Source organism: Emydura macquarii, unplaced genomic scaffold (genome assembly GCF_026122565.2).
Source record: "Emydura macquarii macquarii isolate MOO-44397 ecotype Brisbane River unplaced genomic scaffold, CSIRO-AGI_Emac_v2 contig_302, whole genome shotgun sequence".
Taxonomy (NCBI): Eukaryota; Metazoa; Chordata; order Testudines; family Chelidae; genus Emydura; species Emydura macquarii.
In genome coordinates this window covers 1,487,576-1,499,714 of record NW_027130439.1, presented here as the reverse complement: position 1 = coordinate 1,499,714, position 12,139 = coordinate 1,487,576, and the positions used below count along the sequence as shown (strand labels likewise).

The 12,139-nt window shown below is 40.2% G+C and overlaps 1 protein-coding gene across 3 annotated transcripts in view; it reads left to right on the top strand.

Annotated features, from left to right (window-relative positions):
- MTTP (microsomal triglyceride transfer protein) overlaps positions 1-12,139 on the top strand; it is a 47,553-nt gene continuing 35,414 nt past the window's right edge. The window contains exons 1-5 of one of the 3 annotated variants that reach the window (XM_067553754.1): positions 1-244; positions 5,996-6,183; positions 7,296-7,439; positions 9,823-9,930; positions 11,194-11,310. In XM_067553754.1, coding sequence (XP_067409855.1) covers positions 184-244; positions 5,996-6,183; positions 7,296-7,439; positions 9,823-9,930; positions 11,194-11,310 — 618 coding nt within the window. In that variant the 5' untranslated portion in view covers positions 1-183. The remainder of the gene's footprint in view (positions 245-5,995; positions 6,184-7,295; positions 7,440-9,822; positions 9,931-11,193; positions 11,311-12,139) is intronic. The other 2 variants (XM_067553774.1, XM_067553764.1) reach the window with 2 other exon arrangements.

Below are 12,139 nucleotides of genomic sequence, written 5' to 3'. Positions count from 1 at the left end.
TAACTGGAAGACCATCAATGAACTTAGTACCTGAGTGTGGAATTTGGATTCTGACCTTTATTACATCTAGATAAACACTGTGGAGATTCAGAAGCTCTCTTTGCAAACTTCACTCCAATCTGAAAAGTTCACTTCTTGGTAGCTTTAACATCTAATGTAGTCAAGAGCTCAGAAGAGTCAAACATGATTCTTCTTACTGTGCTTTTCCTCTGCATCATTTCCACATACTCCGCCTCTGTTAAAGGTAGGTCTATGCTATGTTTGGTTAATCTCTTGGTGGTAGCAGTGGGGAATGTACAATGGTATATTTTTTACTTAAGAAAGGAAGTTCTTATACTAAATGGTTCTCAGGGAGCATGATTTTTAAATGTATTTACTAAATGAAAATAAATACACAGCACAAACCCTTGTAACGTTGGTTTCAGCACAGTTTGTAGAAAAGGCAAAAGGGGCAAGTGCATGGGATAGTGGCCTTGGAGTCAGAAGACTCTAGGCTTGGCTCTGCCAGTGACCCTGGGCAAATCACTTCACCTTATTGTAAAATGGGGCTAAAGCTACTGATCCTCCTTTGTAAAGCACTTTGAGATCTACAGATTAAAAAAGGCCATCAAAGAGCAAAGTCCTATTACAATTTCCATTTTAGGTTCAGTCCTGCAAGGGGTTGCAAATGGGCAGAGCACACAAAAGCAGTTCCTTGGACTTCAAAGGCAGTGGCACTACTCACATGCTTAAAGTTAAAGCACTTGTTTAAGAGCTTTGATGGATCAGAGCGCTGAGCTCTGCAGAACTAAGCCCTATGCGCTTGTTCCAGCTCTCATTAAAATCAGTTAAAAGATTCCTATTCATTTCATTGGGAGTTGGATCAGCTGTAAGGGTGAAATTCTGGATGCCCACATAAAATGGCTTTCCGCAGGTCTCTGCACAGGAGTCAGGGGTATAAAATCCACACACAGGACTCCACTGCAGTCCCTCCGCACACTTCAGTGTCACCAGCCTATGGTAGAAGCTGTCCTTCCACAATGCCTGTGTGGGGATACTCTGCCACTGTTCGTAAACGATGGAGTAAACATACAAGACTTTTAGGCCAAATCAATCAACATTTTGGGTGAAAATGATGTAAGAGCATTCTGTGCCACAAATCTATGCACTGAGAGCAACAGTCTGAAAACTCAAATAAATGGCAATCAGTATAGTTTTATGCAGGTGGCCTAAATCCATATTAGTTCTCTCTCCAATATGGGGCCAGGTGGTGGGGCAGCCTGTGCGGTGGGCTAGTTATTACTGTCCTTTCCTGTCCCTCTTGTAAAGAATCCAGGCCATTGGTCTGTGTAAGCACAGCAAAAGTAGTTGCTCCTCCATCTCACTGCCACTTGGGCCCCATTGCTCTCCTCCACACCAGTGTATGTGGAGCCAGCCCAGAGTCCACCTCCTCAGTTTGCAATGGGTGCAGAGGCCTCCTGTGCATCTTCTCTGCTCACCTTTTCCCTCACAGGAGTAGCAAAGCACAGGGCTCATTATACAATTCCTCTACCAGTAGGTGAATTTCACTATGCTGCCATAACCATCTTCTTATATATATATATATATATATATATATATATATAACTACTCACTGACATGCTGAACTGCTAGTATTTGCTATTCTCAGCTTCTAGATAACATTATTTTAGCCAAGCTCTTCCCTGACAAAGTAATCTGGAATAAAACTATTTAGCACTTTACATCTCCAGTGTGCTGTACAAACATTAACTCATTAAATAATTATCAGAACAGCTCTGTGAAATATCATTATTTCCATTGTACAGAGGGGGAAGCTGAAACTCAGAGAGGTTAAGTGATTTGTCCAAGACTAGAGCGTGAGTCAATGGCAGAGCTTGGATTAGAATTCAGTTCTTGGCTTTCAATCCACCAGACCATGCTGCCTCTTAAAAATACTTAAGGAGTATTCTTTACATTCAAGTCAGTCAGATAATTGGGCACGATATGTTTCTAGCTTTAGTTACATTTTAAAATGTTTTCAGATAAATAGATGGCTTTCGTTTTTTAAAGGTATCCAATGTCATAAGAACTGGCAAATGTAATTTATGGTCTTAGAGCCAGCTAGTGGTTAGAGATGCATATGTTGTGCGTGCCAAATGTATTAATAAAAGGCACAGGATTTAACAGCTGTCTCTGCTCATAGAGTGTAACCTTCTGTATTATACACTATCATGATTTAATTATAGAATTGGCATGTTACCCTTCATGACAGACACTTAACACTACTAGTCAAACTATGTGTTATGCACTCCACCTTGAAAGCGACATAGTCCATGAAGGCATTTCTGAGCCCAAGTCAGGATAGCAGAATGCAGTATCTGGGTCCAGTCCTGTTCCCCTTTGAGCCAGTCAGGGTTTTGCCATTGACTGCAATGGAAACATGATCAAAGGAATAAACATCACAACATTAGGTAGGATTGACAGCCCAGATCTCCTAAAGGCAGCATAATACTAAGTGTCTGATTTTTGAGAGAGGTTTCTATTGGCAAGGTATAGAAATGCCGTGTAACGTTTTGTATTACACACTATAATGATTTAATTATTTACCTAAACAGTGTTGTTGTTTTCTTTATGATGGAAATAGCTTTACAAAATACACATACTATCTTGGGTATTGGTTTTGTCTATAACATCACCCGGCCACATAAAACACAGCTTCTAATATCTTCTCCGCCTGTTTATCTAACCATGTTACCCTACTGCCTCCTTAATCTCCCCTGGCTTGCCCTTTTCTATTGCAGTGAGTTCATGCTTCTTGTGATTGCCCCTTTCCCTACTTACCCTCCCTAGCCTCTTATCATGTCTTCCCACCACATCCCCTCTTCAGCCTTGTCACCCAGTGTGTCTGTACTCTCTTCCGTGGTGCCTCCGATGCATAGAATGCCCTTGCTGAGGTGGTGCACAGAGCCACTATTCTTCCCTCATTTAAACCCCTCCTGGACACTCATTGCTTCCATGACTACCACAAGAAACTAGCTGATGAAGTCATTTGCTGATCTGTTTATTCCATGAGTGAATCGCTCCTCTGCGGGTAGAGGGGATCCAGCGTTGGACGGGAAGGGCACGAAGGAAATATTAAATGAGAACTACTGTAGAAAAATACACATGGGCTGAATTGTGGAGGAAGGGTGGGGAAAAGGGAATGCAGTGAGCTTAAATTTAAGGAAAATTTAAAGAGAACAAACAAACATATACTGTAACTAATAAGACAATGTCCAGCATCGCCCTGATCGTTTTACTTGTATGTCTTTTCCCCCACCCTTCATCTGTCTTTGCCTTTTTAGACTGTATGCTCTCCCGGGCAAGGACAGTATCATCTTCTGTGGTTAGAAATCACGTAGCACACTTCACTGCCACAATCTCAACAAATATTAAATACTCAACAGTGTAATTTGTACGAAGTTAGAGTACACTTAAAACAAGCAACAAGACTTCAGCAAAGATGTATTTCAAGGAATTGGGGTCTGTTCCCGATAGGCGTTGACAGCCTCTTCTACATTGCTGAGCACCTGCAGCTGCCACTGAAGTTGATGGGAGCAGAGGGTGCTCAGCACTTGACAGGAAGCACTTATGGATCTTTAGCGGAGCAGGCCCTTTTTTTTTAAAGCTCTGATTTTCAAAGGAAAACCTCGTCCACAAGGGAGTGCTTACCAGCAACACCATAGCAAGAAAAGGAAACAACAGACCCAACTTTCAGCTCTAGGGTAGTAGTTCACAATATACAGAACAAAGAGGCTGCTTCAGGGCCAGATCCGGAGATGGTGCAAATCAGTATAGTTCTATTGAACTTCTATGGCACTAAGCCAGTTTACACTGATTGAAAATCTGGCTCTTTGTGGGTACAGTCTGCCTTAGAGAAGTATGTTTCACTTCCCTACCTTAACAAGCTATTGACTATCACATCTGAAAACATTTGACCAAAAAATGGGAGTGTAAAGTGCCTTGAGAGATTTTTTCTACCGCTGAACACTTGATTTCTTTAAAAGAAATCTATCCTGTCATGATGGATCTTCAACCTGTATCTAATAATCAAAGAAAGAATTTAAACTTTTACCTATCTGCCATCTGAATAAACAAATACTTTGCATTTTTTCTTGATTAGATGTATTGAAACTTTTATGTAGCCAAGTCATATCAAATGGTGCAAGACATTACACAAATTAGGAAACCCTGGCACTGTCAATTCTCCGACAGGACCCTAGAACACAGTGACTGAGTTCCAGTTTGTTTGCGAATCTGTCTGGTGGATTTTCCTTTTCTGTTTGCCAGGAGACTTACTCATCCCTCCTGTAGAAAACAATACTACCTTTGCTGGTTTAACTCCGTTGCAGAGTTTTGAATGCAGCTTCGGCAGTAAGGGTCTGATCCTGCACTCACTGAAGTCCATGCCGAAGCTCCCATTGGTGTAGGATTAGAGTCCCCTAGGAGTCAGCCCTCTTTAGTTACAAGTAGAACATCAAATCATTATAACTGAAAGCTGTCTGGAGGGCAAGGGGGAATCTCATTTTTGTCCAGTTAGTTTACTTTGTGCCTTTGGCAGTTCTTTGTATGTAGTCAGTCAAATACTTGTCCCCAACCCCATCCCCACTCTCTATGTGATGAGTGAATTAGTCAATTCCTCCTTGCAGAAGAGACGTTTATAGCCATCAGCAAGAGAGGAGAAAAACCACAGAAAATATTTAAAGGGAATTTTACATTTATTTCAGGGCATACTATTTAAAAGGTGTGCTACCAGACACTGAATTTAAAAAAAACACAACTAGTCAGTTAAAAAAATTCCAATGGATAGCATCCCTTTAACAACAAACACTTTCCTCAAGACATCGTAAGGGTCAAACAGTGCAACCTTTCCACATGCTGCAATTAAAGTGAGTGAAAATTCCATGCAGAGTGGCTGTCCTCTCAGGCCTATAGAGGGAAAGCTGGCTCCTACTTCTGAGGCTGTGGAGGGATCCTTGACAGTGGAACTGGGGTGTGATGTGTACCCCTGACATTGCCATGCAGAGGAGAAGGGAGGAGAGGACAGGGCATGGGGCACTGAGCAGGATTAGCTGATAAAAAAACCCTTGAGCCTTGCCTACACACTCCAGCGTCCACGTACATTAGCAATAGTGGAGCTGAAATGCTGGGAATAATGTGTGCAATTTCTGCCAGTGCAGAAGCACAGTAAGTGTCAATAGGAGCATATATATGGAAGCGGGTGTCCTAAATTAGATGCCTAATTTGAAAGCTGGGTCTGTGAGTCCCTTTATTTATTTATTTTTGGGGTGTGTGTCTTTTAAAATATATTGTGTGGTCAAATGTAACAATATTGAGTAACAAGTCCAAGAGATATTTTATTTGAAGAACATGGATTTACTGTTCTGAATGAGAAAGCAACAACATTGTTTTCTACTCCTCTTCATTACTTTCCTTTGTGTTATCCCTTGGATGGAGTCTCACTACAGTGACTACAGGCAAGATCCTGAAAGATGAGGAGTGATTCCTAATATAGGCTGAGTGCCTTCAACTTCCATTAATTCCCATGAGAGATCAGGGCACTCAGCACTTCTCAGGTTGCCAAACAAAGTGCTTTCTAGCAACAGAAAATTCTTTATATTCTCAGCTCACTTTGAGTTCATTGTTCTAAAAACCTAGCCAAAGGGAAGAATTTGAATCTAAGCCAAATCTTTTTATATCTCTGTGTAAAGTTACAACAAAGATTTTTATGGACATTCTAGTCTGAAAGATGAAAGACAAATCCTAATTGTTTTACTCACAAAAGATATCTAATCAAAGTCATGCAAATCAATAAAGATTGCAGGATTAGACCTTGAATCCTTTTTTAGAGAAAAGGTCTTTAGTTCTTCTAAAGCTGATTCTACATGTTTGAGAGAGAAAATGATAGATTATTTGGGCCTGTGGTGATTACTAAAATGATGCCATGTGCATTTTTTGTCTCTCTCTTTCCAAACAGGGCACAATACAGGACCAAGAATAAATAATGACAAGCTATACAAATTTGCCTATTCCACTGAAGTGCTTATCAATAGGGTTAAAGGCTCACCAGAGGATAGTGCGGGCTACCGGATTTCATCCGGTGTGGATGTCAACCTAGTATGGAGAAACCCCAACAATGATGATGACCAGTTGATCAAAATTACAGTAAGTTTTCAAACTACAGCATATAAAAGCAGACAAATTACTTAACCCTCCCCCCTTTATTCAGTAGTCTAATTCCCATTGTGTGCTGCTTTGTGCCATGTATGGTAAATTAGAGTGTTTATCAAAATTGGAATTACTCAAACAAAGATTGTTGCACATCTACAAGTGAGAAAACTAGCAGTTGCTGAAACAAGATATGTGGGGGGCAAAGACCAGGTCCCGCAAGGTTGTGAGCACCTCCTATTGTTGTAGGAGACATCCCCAGGTGAACAAGGTAATTGAATAGGTTCTTTCCATCTCTAAGTTTTGATTCTATGACATGTCCTCCATTGTGTCTGTGTAACATATGTAATATTTTGACACCATGTAATGTTTTGTTTACTGGAGTGGTTATACTTTGCTGGGGTGATGCTCAGATTCTAAACAAAACTCCATCCAAACTAAAAATAAGCAGTTTTCCGAGATCAGTCTATACAAAAAAGCTCTGACTGCCTTATCAAACTGTCATTATGTCTGACCCTGTTATAAACAATATTAGGAATCACAGATATTCTAGGAAGTTCTGTTTAATCGACTGTATAGGCAGACAGATCTTGAAGAAATGTTTCCTGTTGGGGTACGATTCTTTTTAGAAGATGAGCATATCACCAACTAAGTCTGTCATCCTGTCGGAGTCTCACCAACTAAAATTAGTTTCTTAGATTCAGTAGCTGTCTACAGAATATAAGTTCACTATGTCGTACATTATAGGCCAGATTTTCAAAACAGCTCAGCACCCAAAACCTTCCATTTAGGCACCAACATGAGGTGACCAGATTTTCAGAAGTGCTCAGCATCCAGCAGCTCTTGCTGAGAGCAATGAGATTTGTTAGGTACTTCTGAAAATCTCACCACTTCACATAGGTGCCTACATGTGAGCTGAGCTGCTTTGAAAAACCTCTCTTCAATGGTGGGTTCTGACTCTCTCTTGAAAATCTGGACCTACTTCTGTTACATAGATACAAGGGAAGGCGAATAACAGAATGAAAAGACCTATTAGGTGATTTTGTCCATCCATTGCCCTGCCAATGCAAGACTGCACCCTACATTATTATTCTTTTTCACTTTTCTAGATAAAAGATGTTAAGATTGAAAATGTGAATGAACGGCCAGCAGCAAAAAACATATTTAAAGGGAAACACACAGAGAATATAATTGGAAAAGAATATCTGTCAGCTTTACAAAGGCCGATAGTTCTCCAGTGGAGCCGTGGAAAGGTAAGTCCCTGCCTTTTAAAGTTCATGCATATTCCTTGGGGAAACTTTGAACCAGTAATTTCTTGTTGGCATGAAAAGATTTAGTAATGTGTTGTCTTTTTAGAGTTAATAATGCATGATGGTGTCTTATTTTTGTACATAAAATATATCCATTTTGAGCTAGACTGTGACTTACCCTTATTTGGGTGCATTGTGGGGAGAACATAAGGTGCCTCCTCGACTGCTGGCTTCTTGTGTTAGGAGAGTGCTCTGTGTCTGTATATATGTAAATAGTTAATGGATAAAGTGCCAGTAGATGGCGTTCATGAATATGTAGCTTAGTTCCTAGCTAGGACCAATAAAACTCCAGCCCACAGAGCCTGCTAGGCACAGCAGAGAAAGCAGGCCACAGCATCCCAGAGGAACAGAGAGGAGGAGGTGGATTGGAAGTCATCAGTGTAAAGGGGGTACCCAAAGCTGCAAAAATGAATGATACCATCCAATGATAAGGGATAAAATCCTAGTTCTATTGAAGTCAGTGGGAGTTTTGTGACTGATTTCACTGTGGCCAGGATTTCAGCCAAGATATAGAGGGAGAAAAGCCGATATTATTTACCATGAAGGCAGACAATACTGAGTCTAGTCTGGAGCAGTGCTAATCACTCAGGTGATATATGTACTTGAGTATATCATTACTGGCTACAGCAGTGTTAGTGCAAATTATCATCATCAGATAAGTTAATTAGGTAGGATAGGCAAATCTCTGAATATTCAATGAGATAGGCTGCTGAGTGCCTAATTCACTTTTGAAAATGTGTAGGCTCTAAGTTACTTAGGCGTTTATGAAAAGTTTATCTGAGATCACCATGCAACACAGCACTCACTTCAGATTATCATGCAGAGCTCCACTGGTTACAAAATAATTACATAAAATATCCTCATATCGAAAATCTGAAATCTTCTGTTTTGTCCTGTACTATGGAATTTTCATCAAGAATCAGAAAAAAAACATGTTTTCTCTTCCACTGGCAATGGGCTGGATTGTCATTTTACAACCTGGCCCGAGAAAAGGACAGGACAGAGCTACACTGCCACAAGAACAGCTCAAAGAACCCATTGTGACTCAGTGTGTCATAATGCTCCTGTTTGTTCAGGGGAAGGAATAAATTACTTCACCCCCTTTCATGGAGCATCTTATTCTCCCCAGTGTGCCCAGCCAGCTACTCTGGCCAATGAGTGGGGAGGGTAAAGCCAAGGTTACGCCCATCCACTGGGTCACAGCAGAGCAGCACTTGCTCTCGCATCTGCAGCCAGTGACTATCTGAAAGATCTTATTGCTGTAAATAGGTTCTAGCACACACACGGGCTGTCAGTTTGACCTGCCCAGTTGCAGAGGCCATCAGGCCTGCTCAGTAAGTTTCAAACTTAGTCTTGTCATCAGTTTTACAAAATGTAAAAAGAAAGAGGATGGCACTGGTTTTCAACTGTACATCTCTCTGAATCAGGATTAAAGCATCAAAATAATACAATGTAAACACATCTGCTCTCCATACACTGCAAATATGTTGGCAGATGCGGCTCTCGTACTGAGATGTAGTTTTCCATATAGCGCTTTCTATAAACTCTTTTTCTTGCCAACTACTCTATCCCATCACAATGATAGGATCTCCTCTTCCACATGTTCCCTTCAATGTTGCAGTATTAACACAGAGATAACATATTGATTACGCTTACAGTTTCTAGAAAAAAGGACAGTGTAACAACTCCTTGAATGCAGACTGACGGTGCAAAGTCTTTTGTTACTAAAGTAAAAGCTCGGATGCAACAGTCATCCTTTCTGGTTCAAAGGTGGAAGCATGCTGGACACGTCATTTAAGTCTCTCCAACTCTGATTTAGTTATGATTCATTCTGACTTATTGTAACCTGTGGTTAAAGTACAATAGGTACTAGATGTATGTTGTGAAGGAATGGGATATGAAGGGATTACTATGGGATGTGAAGCCATGTGATGGTTTAACCTACATCTTTAAAAAGAATAATGCTTTAGGGGCCCATTTTAATCTGCATGTAAGAGTGAACCACTTGTGATCTTATATTTAGTTTTCCATTTCCCTTCTAAATTCTATCTCATTAGCACATGGGAAGGATGTCCTCTGAAATGAGGCCTTATTTAGTTATTGCCAGAGGCTTGAAACATCATCACCCCCTTCGGTTATGGGCTGGATCCTGCAGTCAGTGGGGTTTTGCTTAAGTAAGAACTACAGGATGAGGTCCAATAATGTGCACAAAGTTCAGTTTCTTGAGCTGAACTCTGGAAACCGGAAGGAAGTTTACATGGGATCACACAGTGTTTCTCTGATTTAATCAGATGTATAGATTTACTGTTTGTTTTTGTATCCACAGGTTAAAAACTTCTACTCCTATAAAAATGAACCTGCCGTAATTCAAAATCTCAAGAGAGGTCTGGCTAGCCTATTTCAGATACAGCTGCACTCTGGTGCTGCCAAGGAGGTACTGTACTACATCAGCAATATAGAGATAATCAGATCAATGGTCAGAGTCCGGTTCAGTCCTACAATGCATATATGTGGCTCCCATTGACTTCAGAAGTATTTAAAGCCCAGGACAGAATTTGACCTTTTCTTTATATTTGAACTTGTGATTGAAAATTTATTGGGGGAGCATTTGGTTACACTGTGTTTGGCTACATTCTAAGTTGCAGAAGTTCAACTTTATATGGGTTAAAAACTAATTTAGTGAAACCAGAGCTAACACTGTGTGGACACACTTAATTTTATTTAAAAGTCCTAAATTGTTTCAATTTAGTTTAATTCAGTAAAGAATCAACTTAAACTAAATAGAATTAAGAGTGTCCACACAGAGTTAGCAATGGTTTAAGTACGTCGGTTTAAATAATACGTTTAGCTAAGCTCATGAAACTTTGAACGTGGACAAGGCCAGAGTCTTGCCCAAATTCAGTCCAGCACTGGCAAGTGCAGTGCCATTATAGTCAGCTTTTTATGAACTCACATTTGATTGTTTACTTTGCTACACATGGATTTTATTCAAAATAATCTCTGCCCAGCCAAGAGGAAGAACTCATTGCATAAATTAAAAACACAATTGTACAAACAAAAGTAAAACCAGTGGACTCTTTTATCCCCCCAGACTAGAAAATAATGAATACAAAATGAAAATCAACCTCAAACAGTGCACCATCTCACATACAAGCACCCAAGAGCTGAGAAAATAGATGATCTTTGGCAGGGCTGGATTTAGAGGCAGGTGACCCAGGCAACCACCTGATATGCCAGGTTTAGGGGGTGCTGGCTTGGGATGCTGTTTTTTGTTGTTAGCAACAAAATGCAAAATAGAATGTTTGAAGCAAAATGTTTCAGGTGTTCCGTATGTGGATACATCATGCATGCAAATCATGAATCCAAGTCATGAAATGGGCTACAAATGCAATAAAAAATAAGGTATTAAAGAGTTTAACAAATGGGAGGGTACCAAAGATGCTCCTCCCCTGTGACGCCTTTGGTCTAGGGTCGCCCCTGATCTTTGGAGTGCGCTCTACAACACAACAGATGAATTCGGATAATTGCCTATGGATGTGTTGTTAAGACTCCTGTAGGTGCCTACCTAGTTTCAAAGACTGCAAGCCGGCCATCGAGCCAAGTGGGCATGTGTGTGTAGGAGAGAAAAAGAAACAAAAATAACAAATGAGAAACGGGTGACACTGAAAATACTTTTTTTTCCCTTCTCTTTTTCAAGGTGGACGTCTCTGGGAAATGCAATGTTACTTACAATGCTCGAAAAAGTCAAGTGACTAAAATTAAAGCCCTGGGAACTTGTGAAATAGAAAAGACAGCATTTACCAGCCATAATGAGGTACAATATGGTTCACTTTTGAAAAATAAGTACAAGAATCAGCATGTCAGATAGGAGGTCTCAAATTAAAATAGACAGTTGTCAACTTTTTTTATTTGATGTTTGCCCATATGGAGTGGTAGATATATGAGAACATTGGAAGTCATTTTAATGTACATTATTTGTTTTACCTTAAAATACATTCTTATTATATCCTCTAGTCCTTGCTTTCATTACTGCCTTCCTTGCATTGCAGAGCGCACGCGATAGCTGCATGTTTCACACAGGACACTTCCTAGTAAATGCTTTATCCATAAATACAATGTGCATTACCAGCAAATGAGAACACGGGGATAGATCCTCAACCTGTGTAAAATGTCATAGTTCAACTGAAGTCAGTGGAATTATGACATGTTATACCAGTTGGTGATCTGACTCAGGATATATTTTACTTGCAGTGTCAATGGAGACTTCTTTGTGATTTTGTTTCGTTAATATGTGTTTTATTCATTTTAATGTTTGTGTTTTGTTAATTCATATATGTTTCGTTCTATGTGAGTAAAGCTTCTGTATATTTGCAGTGCTAGTAATAATTGTAAACCTTTCTCCAGCTATTATGTAAGTGTTTAGTACACACTGCAGATATAGGGCCAGATCTGACACAGCCCTTTTGTGCCACTTTGGTGGTGTAGAGAGGTAGTAAATTTGGCCTAACTGCACAGCTGATTCCCCTGGCATGACATAGGAGGTATGTTGTGGATGCGGCCACAAAGTGGCTGTGCTCTAGTGATCCATGGCGAGCACAAGTGCCCCCTTTGGGTTATTACTAACTTGTGCAAATTAGAGCTAT